The 14,561-nt window shown below is 44.1% G+C and overlaps 1 protein-coding gene across 4 annotated transcripts in view; it reads left to right on the top strand.

Moving 5' to 3' along the window:
• The window catches only part of LOC110520933 (talin-2), a 153,824-nt gene that overhangs the window by 97,326 nt on the left and 41,937 nt on the right, over nt 1–14,561 (top strand). For 2 of the 4 annotated variants that reach the window (XM_036975472.2, XM_090226736.1), the window contains 15 exons: nt 939–1,125; nt 2,898–3,011; nt 3,495–3,603; nt 4,264–4,472; nt 4,755–4,853; nt 5,173–5,340; nt 8,136–8,430; nt 9,731–9,897; nt 10,558–10,686; nt 11,927–12,040; nt 12,475–12,723; nt 12,831–12,959; nt 13,088–13,190; nt 13,690–13,773; nt 14,224–14,432. In XM_036975472.2, the coding sequence (XP_036831367.2) occupies nt 939–1,125; nt 2,898–3,011; nt 3,495–3,603; nt 4,264–4,472; nt 4,755–4,853; nt 5,173–5,340; nt 8,136–8,430; nt 9,731–9,897; nt 10,558–10,686; nt 11,927–12,040; nt 12,475–12,723; nt 12,831–12,959; nt 13,088–13,190; nt 13,690–13,773; nt 14,224–14,432 (2,365 nt within the window). The remainder of the gene's footprint in view (nt 1–938; nt 1,126–2,897; nt 3,012–3,494; nt 3,604–4,263; nt 4,473–4,754; nt 4,854–5,172; nt 5,341–8,135; nt 8,431–9,730; nt 9,898–10,557; nt 10,687–11,926; nt 12,041–12,474; nt 12,724–12,830; nt 12,960–13,087; nt 13,191–13,689; nt 13,774–14,223; nt 14,433–14,561) is intronic. The other 2 variants (XM_090226693.1, XM_090226765.1) reach the window with 1 other exon arrangement.

Raw genomic sequence — 14,561 nt, forward strand, 5'->3', positions numbered from 1 at the left:
CCTAGAATTCCCTCTGTCCCCCTCCTTCAGGAATGTAGTAACTCTCCTGGTACTCACGAGTGGCGCAACGGTCTAAGGCACTGCATCTCAGTGCTAGAGGTGTCACTACAGACCCTGGTTCGATCCCGGGCTGTATCACAACCAGCCGTGATTGGGAGTCCCTTAGGGCGGCGCACAATTGGCCCAGTGTCATCCGGGTTAGGGTTTGGCCAGGGTAGGCCGTCATTGTAAAATATGAATTTGTTCTTAACTGACTTGCCTAGTTAAATAAGAAATATTAGCTTTTCATTATTCCTAACCTCCATAAGAAAAAGACCCCAGAGCAAGACGGTTATATTATTCTGCAAAAAAAAAAAAAAAAAATCATCAGGAAGATATCGTGTTCTTGGAAGTATTTGTATTTTATATTTCTTGATCCCGGTTGCCTAGTTTTCCTCCTGGCCTGCAGCCAGACTCCTAAAGACTCCATAATACAGATGGACTCTTGTCCTGTTACGCCGAATCCAGACACCGGTTGTTATTGGAAACCTGTTTGTCTCATAGCGGATCCTGCTGTGATAGACACTGGGCATCATATCACTCCCTGCTGTTTAGGTGCGAATGGACTCATGTTTTTGTTCTCAGCACAGAACATAATCGCTGCCTCTCAAAATAAGCAGTAATTAACCAATAGTGAGTGTGGCATCTGTTTACAAGGGCAGGAAAACAGCGCTTTTCATGTCTTTCAGTGCCTATCGTCGCTAACTCACTATAAAGGTTTTGGTACTACTGTCCCATTGTTAGGGAGAAAATACTGAGCATCGACTTCAACCTTGTCAGAGGTTGTCCTGTAAAGGTCTGAATCTCTCTCTCTCTCTTTCCATCGCTCTTTCCATATCTCTCTCTCTCTCTCTCTCTGTTTTTCTCTTTCTCTCTCTATCCCTCCTTCCCTCATCCAGGTCCACCATCCTACAGCAGCAGTTCAACAGGGTGGGTCGTGTGGAGCATGGTTCGGTAGCACTGCCAGGTATCATCCGCTCTGGGTCCATCGGCTGCCCTGACAACACCTTCAACATGGGCACCATGCCCTCTGCCCAGCAGCAGATCACCACAGGGCAGATGCACAGAGGACACATGCCCCCACTGGTGAGCATGCCCCTGGCACCCATGCCAATGACACACAGTAGGAGCAGTGATGTGCAGAGAACCTTGCTTACACCATCACTAACCATGATCTTTGTTTGTGTATAAAAATCTGTACTTTCTGTTTGTACAGTTGAAGTCGGAAGTTTACATGCGCTTAGATTGAAGTCATTAACTTGTTTTTCAACCACTCCACACATTTCTTGTTAAAAACTATAGTTTTGGCAAGTAGATTAGGACTTTTACTTTGTGTATGACACAAGTCGTTTTTTCGACAATTGTTTACAGACAGATTATTTCACTTATAATTCCCTGTATCACAATTCCAGAGGGTCAGAAGTGTACATACACTAAGTTGACTGTGCCTTTAAACAGCTTGGAAAATTCCAGAAAATGATGTCATGGTTTTAGAAGCTTCTGATAGGCTAATTGACATAATTTGAGTCAATTGGAGGTGTACCTGTGGATGTATTTCAAGGCCTACCTTCAAACTCACTGCCTCTTTGCTTGACATCATGGGAAAATCAAAAGAAATCAGCCAAGACCTCAGAAAAAAATGTGTAGACCTCCACAAGTCTGGTTCATCCTTGGGAGCAATTTCCAAATGCCTGAAGGTACCACATTCATCTGTACAAACATTAGTACAAAAGTATAAACACCATGGGACCACGCAGCCATCATACCACACAGGAAGGAGACGCGTTCTGTCTCCTAGAGATGAACATACTTTGGTGCGAAAAGTGCAAATGAATCCCAGAACAACAGCAAAGGACCTTGTGAAGATGCTGGAGGAAACGGGTACAAAAGTATCTATATCCACAATAAAATGAGTCCTATATCGACATAATCTGAAAGGCCGCTCAGCAAGGAAGAAGCCTCTGCTCCAAAACCGCCATAGAAAAGCCAGACTACGGTTTGCAACTGCACATGGGGACAAAGATCATACTTTTTGGAGAAATGTCCTCTGGTCCGATGAAACAAAAATATAACTGTTTGGCCAAAATGACCATTGTTATATTTAGAGGAAAAAGGGGGAGACTTGCAAGCCGAAGAACACCATCCCAACCATGAAGCACGGGGGTGGCAGCATCATGTTGTGGGGGTGCTTTGCTGCAGGAGGTACTGGTGCACTTCACAAAATAGATGGTATCATGAGGCAGGAAAATTATGTGGATATATTGAAGCAACATCAAGACATCAGTCAGGAAGTTAAAGCTTGGTCACAAATGAGTCTTCCAAATGGACAATGACACCAAGCATACTTCCAAAGTTGTGGAAAAATGGCTTAAGGACAACAAAGTCAAGGTATTGGAGTGGCCATCACAAAGCCCTGACCTCAATCCTATAGAACATTTGTGGGCAGAACTGAAAAAGTGTGTGCGTGTAAGGAGGCCTACAAACCTGACTCAGTTACATCAGCTCTGTCAGGAGGAAGGGGCCAAATTTCACCCAACTTATTGTAGGAAGCTTGTGGAAGGCTACCCAAAACGTTTGACCCAAGTTAAACAATTTAAAGTGAATACTACCAAATACTAATTGAGTGTATGTAAACTTCTGACCCGCTGGGAATGTGATGAAATAAATTAAAGCTTAAATAAATCTTTCTCTCCACTATTATTCTGACATTTCACATTCTTAAAATAGTGGTGACCCTAACTGACCTAAAACAGGGAATATTTACTAGGATTAAATGTCAGGAATTGTGAAAAACGGAGTTTAAATGTATTTGGTTAAGGTGTATGTACATTTCAGACTTCAACTGTATGTATTGTCAGAACTTGGCCCAGCAGGCCCTGATGGGGACCATTAACACCAGTATGCAGGCGGTGCAGCAGGCCCAGGCTGATCTGGGGGAGGTAGATAACCTGCCACCACTGGGCCAGGACATGGTGAGTTCCCACCTCCCATTTACTAGACTAATCCCCCTTTATACAGAACAGACACTAAATCTTACCATTCAAAACTTTTCCAATACTCAGAATCTTTTGGTCCATGCATTCTGGTCAGTGAAGATTAATTTGTTATTTTAGTGTGTTTTTGGAAAATATATTAAATTATTAATCCCATTGAATGTATTTATTTTTTAAAAGATGCAATTTTGGCGTTTTCCCTCTGTATTGATTTGTTAAGTGTAGAGATACTCAGTTTTTTTTTAAAGTCCATTTGAACTCCCATGTTCCACGTGTAATTAGGTGGTGGAAATTGACTGTAAATATGGAAGATGTACTTTAAAGCTCGAGACTGGTGCTTCAAAAGCTGTAAGAGTTGTGAAGAAGCCCTGGTCCTTTAATCACTGATAGTAAAGTTTATCTTGATTGAAAATCTCCTACTGTGATGAAAGCCAATACCCATCTTTCTCCCTCTCCTGAAAGGCATCCAGAGTTTGGGTTCAGAACAAAGTGGATGAGTCCAAACATGAAATCCACTCTCAAGTAGATGCCATAACCGCCGGAACGGCGTCTGTGGTCAATCTTACAGCAGGTGAGTGCAAGAGGTTACCTAGTGACATTTTGAGTTGTCTGTTATTTTTGCACTGGAATCCTTTTCTGACAAAAGGCCTCTAGTCCTCTAGCTTGAGAGTGAAAAAAGAATAGGCGCTCATCTTCAAGGGCAAAACCCATAGGGATAGAATCAATACACACATTTTCCTAGCCAATGTGGAACGCCCAGAGAGGAGGGGCTCTGAGTTCCCTTTACATAATGGAGCATTTACCATTTGCCATAATACATTTTTCCATTGATGGAATAAATAGTTAGCGTGTTGTCTTGAATCTGAACTGGCTGGCAGCCTCTCCCTGCCTCCTGGCTGGAGCTGTGCCATGCTGCTCCACACTGCTCCCTGCCAGCCGTTCGATAAGTTTTCATCTTTCCCAGCCATCTGTTGGATGGCACTGAGGCTCCCTGTTATCATCCAGTAGAACCTTTTACCTCTCCACAAATAACTATCACTTCTCTCTTTCTCTGTACTTATCTCCGCTGTACCATATCCAATGTGTTTTCATTATGATAGTGACACGGATGTGTGTATTATAACACCACCCAGGTTGCTGATTGTGGTTTGGGCTGAGAGAGAAGAGACTGTGTCAGAGGTAGAGCAGAAGGCACTGGAAAGGGTTAACAAGGACTTTCTCTCTTCCCTAGGTGACCCCACAGACACCGACTACACAGCGGTGGGTTGTGCTATCACCACCATCTCCTCCAACCTGACAGAGATGTCTAGGGGGGTGAAGCTGCTGGCAGCGCTGGTGGAGGACCAGGTGGGCAGCGGGCAGAACCTGATGGGAGCTGCCAGGACCCTGACAGGGGCTGTCTCTGACCTGCTCAGGTCTGTGGAGCCAGCGGCTGGAGAGGTACAGACACAACGCAGCACTGTTCAACCCATCACATCTGTTCTATTCTCATATATTGATGTGTACTGCCTTTTTAACAAATCCACTAGTCTGTTTCTATAGTATGTTTTCTAAAACAGTTGAAGGACACAATAATTATGTGTCCTGTAGATATTATCACTGGGAGCTGTTTTGATTTGTGATGTGAACTGTGTCTGAGAGCAGCCAAGTGCTGTGATTGGTCTGTGGTGCCGCGGTGGGGTCAGTGTTGTGAACGTGGTGATGTCATCCTCTCCCATTCAGCCCAGACAGACGGTGCTGACTGCAGCAGGAAGTATAGGCCAGGCCAGCGGGGACCTGCTGCGTCACATGGGGGAGGGCGAGACTGACGAGAGGTTTCAGGTTGGACTGCACTTTACTCTGTTTCTATAGCTCCGCTGCCAAACAGGAAAACACGCATGTTCCCAGTTCCTGTTTAAAGCTGCACACACACTTATGTAACGGTATCAGGCTTTGTTTTCTTTAGCTATTGTAATTGAGTGGACAGCAAATCCCTCACTAGAGAATGCCTGTATTTCTACTGTTTCTGCACACTGACTATGCAGCTATATAGCTACCAGAGTTGAGACCACATAATGGAAATGTCCTTATTCAGTCCGTCCAGTCACGTTTTCTTAGCTCTGCTGTGGCTCAGTGAGTGACGGTGATGAATGTCTTTCAGGACATTCTGATGAGCCTGGCCAAAGCAGTGGCCAACGCAGCTGCCATGATGGTTCTCAAGGCCAAGAACGTGGCCCAGGTGGCAGAGGACACGGTGCTACAGAACCGAGTGATTGCAGCTGCTACTCGGTGTGCCCTGTCCACTTCACAGTTGGTGGCCTGCACCAAGGTACTGCTCCAACTGACGCCCACACCCCTGTTCCCTGTCTCCTGTAGCCATGGAGGACAGCTCAGGACAAGGAATGGTGATAGGAAGAGCTGGCTTACTGAACTGAAATGGCTGTTTGTTCTATTTCTTGATTTCCGGCACAGACTATACCCTTTTCTAAATTAGTTATGTCAAGAATAGGATTATCAGTCTTGTACACACAAGCATTTCGCTACACTCGCATTAACATCTGCTAACCATGTGTATATGACAAATACATTTCATTTGATGTGTCCCGAGGCCAGTGGTCAAAGCATTCCTAATTGCTCACCAAACACCAAACATTTCTTTAAGAAACCCACGATAAAGCCTTGCATTCCTATTTCGTCTCGCGCTGTTGGTGGTAGGTGCACCAAATTCAGCTACCGGGTAGGCGAAGTGTTCTCATTTTGAACCATTTCATGTGTCTGAAGTTAATGAATTTTGCCTTCCTCGTGGGCCCTGAGAGCATATCAAGTGCATCTATATGTCTACCACTGGCCAAGCTTCCTCAAGCTCACAGAAAAGTTGACAGCGACATTTCTAAACTTTTTCAACCATGGCTAGAGAGAAACGCTGCTGTTTCAATTAGTTAATGTTTAAGTTTTATTAGCAGCTTTATTAGCAGCTTGGGTCTTTCTTTTTTTAAATTGAGTAATATCAGTTTCAGCTGAGGGAGGGAGAGCAGAGTGATGTTGAGAGGCGGACCCTCTGCTACTCTCTCCCTCTGCTGAGAGTCACCATCAGATGCATTGCAGGAACAAGCCCAGTTAAGTAAAAATAAAAAAGCAACTCATTTAAATGTATGCTCACTCAGCTGTGCCTCACAATTAATACAACAACTGATCTATTATTGGTGTGATCAAATACGTTTTGAAATATCATTTTTAAATGGTCTATGAAGAACAGCAATGCAATGGCAGGGCAATTCAACCATAGCCAATATGTAATAGTGATAATGTATTGAGCGTATAGCATACTGCACAAACCTCATTGCTAAAGAACTGTTTTTAATAGGTTAATGTTGCATAGGCTTTTTATTTTATTTTATTATCTGAGTGATATACAGTGGGGCAAAAAAGTATTTAGTCAGCCACCAATTGTGCAAGTTCTCCCACTTAAAAAGATGAGGCCTGTAATTTTCATCATAGGTACACTTCAACTATGACAGACAAAATTAGGTAAAAAATCCAGAAAATCACATTGTAGGATTTTTTATGAATTTATTTGCAAATTATGGTGGAAAATAAGTATTTAGTCACCTACAAACAAGCAAGATTTCTGGCTCTCACAGACCTGTAACTTCGTCTTTAAGAGGCTCCTCTGACCTCCACTCGTTACCTGTATTAATGGCACCTTTTTGAACTTGTTATCAGTATAAAAGACCTGTCCACAACCTCAAACAGTCACACTCCAAACTCCACTATGGCCAAGACCAAATACCTGTCAAAAGACACCAGAAACAAAATTGTAGACTTGCACCAGGCTGGGAAGACTGACTCTGCAATAGGTAAGCAGCTTGGTTTGAAGAAATCAACTGTGGGAGCAATTATTAGGAAATGGAAGACATACAAGACCACTGATAATCTCCCTCGATCTGGGGCTCCACGCAAGATCTCACCCCGTGGGGTCAAAATGATCACAAGAACGGTGAGCAAAAATCCCGGAACCACACGGGGGGACCTAGTGAATGACCTGCAGAGAGCTGGGACCAAAGTAACGAAGCCTACCATCAGTAACACACTACGCCGCCAGGGACTCAAATCCTGCAGTGGCAGACGTGTCCTCCTGCTTAAGCCAGTACATGTCCAGGCCCGTCTGAAGTTTGCTAGAGAGGATTTGGATGATCTAGAAGAAGATTGGGAGAATGTCATATTGTCAGATGAAACCAAAATATAACTTTTTGGTAAAAACTCAACTCGTCGTGTTTGGAGGACAAAGAATGCTGAGTTGCATCCAAAGAACACCATGCCTACTGTGAAGCATGGGGGTGGAAACATCATGCTTTGGGGCTGTTTTTCTACAAAGGAACCAGGACGACTGATCCGTGTAAAGGAAAGAATGAATGGGGCCATGTATCGTGAGATTTTGAGTGAAAACCTCCTTCCATCAGCAAGGGCATTGAAGATGAAACGAGGCTGGGTCTTTCAGCATGACAATAATCCCAAACACACCGCCCGGGCAATGAAGGAGTGGCTTCATAAGAAGCATTTCAAGGTCCTGGAGTGGCCTAGCCAGTCTCCAGATCTCAACCCCATAGAAAATCTTTGGAGGGATTTGAAAGTCCGTGTTGCCCAGCAACAGCCCCAAAACATCACTGCTCTAGAGGAGATCTGCATAGAGGAATGGGCCAAAATACCAGCAACAGTGTGTGAAAACCTTGTGAAGACTTACAGAAAACGTTTGACCTCTGTCATTGCCAACAAAGGGTATATAACAAAGTATTGAGAAACTTTTGTTATTGACCAAATACTTATTTTCCACCATCAAATTAATTATTTTAAAATCCTACAATGTGGTTTTCTGGATTTTTTTTCTCATTTTGTCTGTCATAGTTGAAGTGTAGGCGTCTCTCAACTTTTTAAGTAGGATAACTTGCACAATTGGTGGCTGACTAAATACTTTTTTGCCCTACTGTATCTTGGTTTGCATTTTGACTCAGAAATGGATCTTGACTCAAAAAAGGTTGTTGACCACAGCCCTAGGCCTAGCATCTTTAAATTTGTTGTGTTTTGAGAGTGGCCACTAGAGATTGACTGTGGACTTTGTTTGTCCAGGTGGTGAGCCCCACCATCAGTTCCCCGGTGTGCCAGGAGCAGCTGGTTGAGGCAGGGAAGCTGGTGGATCGCTCGGTGGAGAACTGTGTCGAGGCCTGTCTGGCGGCCACAGACGAAGGTGAGCTGCTGAAGCAGGTGGGTGCCGCGGCCAACACAGTGAGCCAGGCACTCAGTGACCTGCTGCAGCACGTACGCCACTATGCCAGCTGTGGTGAGCCCATCGGACGTTACGACCAGGCCACAGACACCATCATGACCGTCACTGAGAGCATCTTCACCTCCATGGGTGACGCAGGTGAGCTCTGGGAGAGGAGGGGAGGGGCGGGTAGGGTTGATAAGGGGAGAGACTGGTGTAGTGCGGAGGGAAGGGAAGTGGTTGATAACAATTTTGGTGGTTATGGTGAGAGAACTTTTCGCTCTTTTGATTAATCTTGCAAGTATTTTCACATTCCTGGTCAGTTCTGGCTTCAAGCAGTTTGAGTTTAAAAACTTTAGCTAGCTATTATCCAAGGACTTAGTAAGTAAGAATTATCACTGAAGTAGGTACCAGTATCTAGCCTGTGTTTCTTGTCTTTTTTTCTCAAGACTTTCACTGAGGTTGTTCCCCTGTATTTTGACTGAGTGGGACCAAAGATGTTGTCAGGTTATGGTTTATATTAACTGACCTTCAAAACTCTGCTGTTGAAATATTTTCAAAGCCTGAAGTATTTGTTATGGTTCGCCGATGAGTCTAAAGAATTCCTAACCCCAGCCAATCCTCAAGGGGTTGTAGAAAACATGTCATTGAAAACCACTACAGAGCTTCAAATCTGGTCTCAATCACTGTTCAATGGGGCTTTGAAACTTAAAAGAAAACATATGACCTGAACATTTTTGGAGGGCTAAAGGGATACTTTGAGATTTTAGCAATGAGGCCCTTTATCTACTTCACCAGTCAGATGAACTTGTGCATATCATTTGTATGTTTCTGTGTCCATTATGATGGAAGTTAGAGGTCGTTTCGTAAGCCAGTGCTACCTAGCGTTAGCGCAATGACTGGAAGTCTATGGGTATCTGCTGGGGAAGTAGATAAAGGGCATCATTGCCAAAGTCCCGAAGTATCCCTTTAACATGCTAACTTTCAGAAATGATTGTAAAAAGAAACTGCAGTAATTCAGCCAAGTATTCTAAAAAGTCCCATTTCACTGACCATTTTGTCTGTAAATACTGCGGGATGTAACGTAGCCTAGATGTCATGTGTTTTATAGTCTTCTCTCTAGTTATTTCTAGCTGTAGGCAAGGGTTTTATAGGCTGACTGGGGAAATATGGTAGCTTCTAAACAGCACTATAGCAGCTTTCTAGTTCTTTTCTGTGCATTTTTGTGAAGGAATAAAGAAATATATATTTTTATAACCAGAGTGGAGAATGCCAAAGGGAAACTACTGTGAGTACGATACCAGAAAGTGAAAAGGAAGCCGTGTAGTGTATTGTGTGAGGCCCAATGAGGGATCAGCATTCAGAGAATAATCTAGGCCATGTTTCTGTGGTGATAGCACAGTATTGATGTCTCTCTCTTTTCTCTCTGATCGCTCTCTTTCTCTGTGACCGTGTGTAGGGGAGATGGTGCGTCAGGCCAGGGTGCTGGCTCAGGCCACGTCGGACCTTGTCAATGCCATGAGGTCAGACGCTGAGGCTGAGGTTGACGTGGACAACTCTAAGAAGCTGCTAGCAGCAGCTAAACTCCTGGCTGATGCCACGGCCAGGATGGTAGAAGCTGCTAAGGTACTAAGACGGACGACCACTACACTGTACTTATTATAATCCTAGGAAGGATTAGTGTATGCCATTTAGTTTATGATATGTCATATTAGTGTATTATCATTAGTGTCATGTCTGCAACTAAAACTGGAACTCTACTGATATCATTTGTTGGAAATTAGATGTTCCTGCTGTAGTCTGAGCCGTTGCGTCTCTTTAGAGCTGAAATAATGAAAGGGCAGCACCAATGGTTCTTAATAAGCCCATGGCGCTGTAGACAAGTATAAATGAGCAGGATATTATCAATGTGAAAACGCCAGGCAAGTGAAACGTGTGACACATTCATCACGAATCCACTGCCGTTACAAAGAAGAAATGGGAATCTTGCTCTGACGGTTTCCTTGGAAACTGTCAGAAAACAGACAGAGCCTAATGCCTCTGCATTTAATATACAGTCACAGTGTTGGGGAAATGTGTAGAGTGCCACTGAGACTATGAGAGAGGTTTTTATATTCCCTTTGCCACTGCAGAACTACGATTGTATTTAGTGGTGTTTTTGCATGCAAGCAACTAAACACCACTAAATACAATCGTAGTTCTGCAGTGGCAATGGGAATATCAAACCCTCTCTCATGTCTGCCTGCGTGCTTGTGTGTATGTCTGTGTGTGCATGTCTGTGAACAGGGGGCTGCAGCGTACCCAGAAAATGAGGACCAGCAGCAGAGGCTGAGAGAGGCTGCAGAGGGGTTACGCGTTGCCACGAACGCTGCAGCTCAAAACGCCATCAAAAAGAAGCTGGTCAACAGGCTGGAGGTGGGTGGAGGGACAATGACAGCACATTGTAACCGTTGTGCTACCATTGAGACCCTCGCCTGCTGTAGTTTCGTAGCAATCAGCATTTGTCCTTCCTCACAAACCACAGAAGTCCATCCAATACCATGACACACCATTAAAGAGGAGACCGTGTCAGATAGAACTACCTAGATCTATGTGAAGATGGATGGATCTCCCCCCAAGCCTTGGGAAGTGCATAGCAAAAGGCTCAGATAATTTTTGAATTAATTTGCACAAATGAGGCATATTTAGCATATTCTCTACATTATTTATTATCCTGCAACAGAAGATGTGAAGTCCATTAGTTGTGTGAATGAGTTAATCGTAGTGTAAAGATTTGGGTTTAGCCATTAGTATTTCAGTCCCTAATGACAAGACCCTCACTTCAGTCATTTGGAGCTTCCACTGCTCACTAACCCAAGGCTGTAATCAGTTTGTTATCATAGATGCACATCTCTCTCTGTCTCTGTAGCCTGTAATAGTTATGAGTTACACCCCAAACAGGATACAGAGATAATAAAAACTATTTAGAATGTAATGGGTTTAGATTAACTGAGAGTACACCTCCACCTGCCCATTCATATGGCTGACATCTCTCCTACTGATGCTCTTGGGAGCATAATAAATGTAGTGTGTATGTTTCACCAGCAAGAAAGGAATGCTCTCTCTCTCTTTCTCGCTCTCTCTCTCTGTCTCCACCACTCATCTCCATCCTCTCCTCTTGCGTTTTACGTTGTGCTGTCTGTTTGTTTTCCCCAGGACAAAGATAGCATTGTTGTTCAGGTTCTTGTTTCATCCTCCATCCTTCCGCCCACAAAACTTGGAATGTCTTTCCTCTTGCCACTTTCCATTTTGTTTACACTTCAAAGGAAGTCACCTCTGTGTGGATTAATGGAAGTAGAAAACATGTATTGTACAGTGCTTATGTATTTTATGAATTGTCAACATTGCATCTTGAGACAATGTGGTACTTGACCAAAAATACAGTAGTATGAAAGGTTCAATGACTTGGATTCTTTTGTCAGGTGGCAATGTCCACTGGGAAATTCTGAAATAACTCTTTAGCTTAGTTTGTGACCGCCCCTATTTAGTTTGATCTTTCTGAGGAGCTCAATCTGATACTGTATACAAGTAGTACACTATCCTCATCTATTTATCTGATGTAAGACATTTACCCACAATAAACCTCTGTCAATATATCTCTCTGTTTCTGGAACAGATTGCTGCTAAGCAGGCTGCGGCTGCTGCTACTCAGACCATCGCAGCTGCCCAGAACGCTGCTGCGTCCAATAAGAACACTGCCTCTCATCAACAACTAGTACACAGCTGCAAGGTACAGTAATATTGACCCACAGCAAACAAGATCACTCTTGGATCACTATGATGAAATGCCTACAGATGTAGGATCTTAATTTTACTTATATTGTCATAGCAAAATAATCCTGAAGCAACAGAATTTGAACCTTTAGTCCATAATGTGGCTTGATCGGTGGTTAGGCTATTAGCTATTAGGCTACATGAAAATTGCAATACTGTTAATATAATTGTGTGTTAGTATGGGTTTTCAATTAATGTATGTAAATCTCGAAGCTCTTCTGCATTTCATGCGTTGCAGAAAAATTCTCAGCAACTAAAGAATGATCAAATTAAGATCCTACATTTGTACAGTATTGAACCAATACTATCACTAGCCGGTTGCTATATTGGCAGCATTTATATTGACGATTTCATTACATTGGTTTAAGCAAATGTAATGTGTACTTGTAGGCAGTGGCAGACCACATCCCTCAGCTGATCCAGGGGATGAGGAGTAACCAGGCCCAACCAGAGGAGCTCAGTTCCCAGCTAGCGCTCATCATGGCCAGCCAGAGCTTCCTACAGCCTGGCAGTAAGATGGTGACGTCTGCAAAGTCAACCGTCCCCACAGTGACAGACCAGGCTGCAGCGATGCAACTTGGCCAATGTGCCAAGAACCTGGCCACCTGCCTAGCTGAGTTGCGGACAGCCACCCAAAAGGTAAGTCCTTTAACCCCCTATCCACAGCTACTGAAGGTCATGTTTTCATACAGCTCAGACATCCTCTGGACTGTGTGAGAAAGGTTTATGTCTGTGTGCTTCTGCAGGCCCATGAAGCCTGTGGCCCACTGGAGATAGACTATGCCCTCAATGCTGTCCAAACTCTGAGGAGTGAGCTTCAAGATGCCAGGATGGCTGCACACGATGGGCAGCTCAAACCACTTCCTGGGGAATCGGTCAGTACATTAGCATAACTAAATCCATATTAGAGCATTTGGAATACAGTGATTTGCGCCAATCATGCAAAGCAAATCTGCAGATGTGTGAGAAGGCGTGACATTGTGCTCATGTGTCGTCCCTACAGCTAGAGAAGTGTGCCCAGGACCTGGGTAGTACCTCCAAGGCTGTTGGCTCCTCCATGGCTCAGCTGCTGACCTGTGCTGCCCAGGGCAATGAGCACTACACAGGTAGGAGTTCAAACAGAGAGAAAGTGCACTGCAAATGATTGAGCAGTACAAGAGCAATGTTTACCTAAACTCAAGGTAGACTCATTCGTTTCTGGGATTTTGGTTAGACAGTGCTAACTGTTCCTAATATCATCTAATACTATGTGACGATTAGCTCAAGGGTCCCAGTAAAGCTCTACCAAGTGGGGTGAAAGAGAATAAAGTAGACAGCAGAAACCCTGACAGGCATTCACTTTCCCTCCACCAATAGATGTACAAGTCTAATTAATTTCTTGATTTCTTGATGTTATCACTATTGCCTATGAGGGAGGAATAAACCTGATTGGGTTCTGCTGCAAAGCCGGGCATTTTCTTTAGCCTCCATTCTAGCTCCATTTAGTCTCTCAGGAGAATTGATAAAGACACATTTTTGAATAGTGTGTTCTAACAATGGCTTCTCCTGCCCTCCTACTCTCTCCCTCTCTCTCTCTCTCTCTCTCATTCATCTTATTTTCACTAGATTTAACATTCCATCAGCAATGGGCTCCAGTCGGCTGGATAATGCAATTTGATGCGATTTGCTGCATTCCCGCATCTCTGCTTTGTGTGTAATAAGTAAAGCCTCAATCCCACATGGTGCCTCGTTCTCCTATCTAACTCATTTGTTTTAACAACAGGGGCGCTTTAGGTTGGGCTCACCGTGCTGTTCCTACTGTTCAGTTACACATTACCAACAACTCTTTCTATTCATTCTGAGCACTAAAGCTGCACCCCTGAATGTGTGTATGTACATATTTTTGTGTAAGGACATATTTAGTGAAGTGATAATGAGATTGAAATGAGGTAGGATTCAGCTTGGAGTTTGGCTAGTGAATAAATCATGATGTAGCTAGCCAGAGGCAGAGTAGGTTGTTTAGCTCCATCTTAAAGAACACTAATGAGACACAGTGGGACGTTGACACCAGGTTTTCCATCATTATTTCCTGGACTAGCTTTGTTATTCCAACTCCAACACTTCCACTTCCTTCCTTATCTGTCTGTCTGTTGTGTGCAGGCGTAGCTGCCAGGGAGACGGCCCAGGCCTTGAGGACATTGGCCCAGGCAGCCAGAGGTGTGGCGGCCAGCACCAAGGAACCCCAATCTGCGGCGGCCATGTTGGATTCTGCCCAGTACGTCATGGAGGGATCTGCCATGCTCATCCATGAGGCCCACCAGGCCCTGGTCTCCCCAGGCGACGCAGAGAGTCAGCAAAGGCTAGCACAGGTGAGGAACTTGCTGACTGACTGTATTGACATCTTACTGCTAGACAACTGGGTTCGTGTTCCAAGCACAGTGTTTTCTGTCAGGCTCTTTCCTCTCCTCTGCTGTCTGGCTGATAACCGATTTGTAAAC

Source organism: Oncorhynchus mykiss, chromosome 1 (assembly GCF_057628025.1).
Source record: "Oncorhynchus mykiss isolate SJ-2025 chromosome 1, ASM5762802v1, whole genome shotgun sequence".
Classification (NCBI taxonomy): Eukaryota; Metazoa; Chordata; class Actinopteri; order Salmoniformes; family Salmonidae; genus Oncorhynchus; species Oncorhynchus mykiss.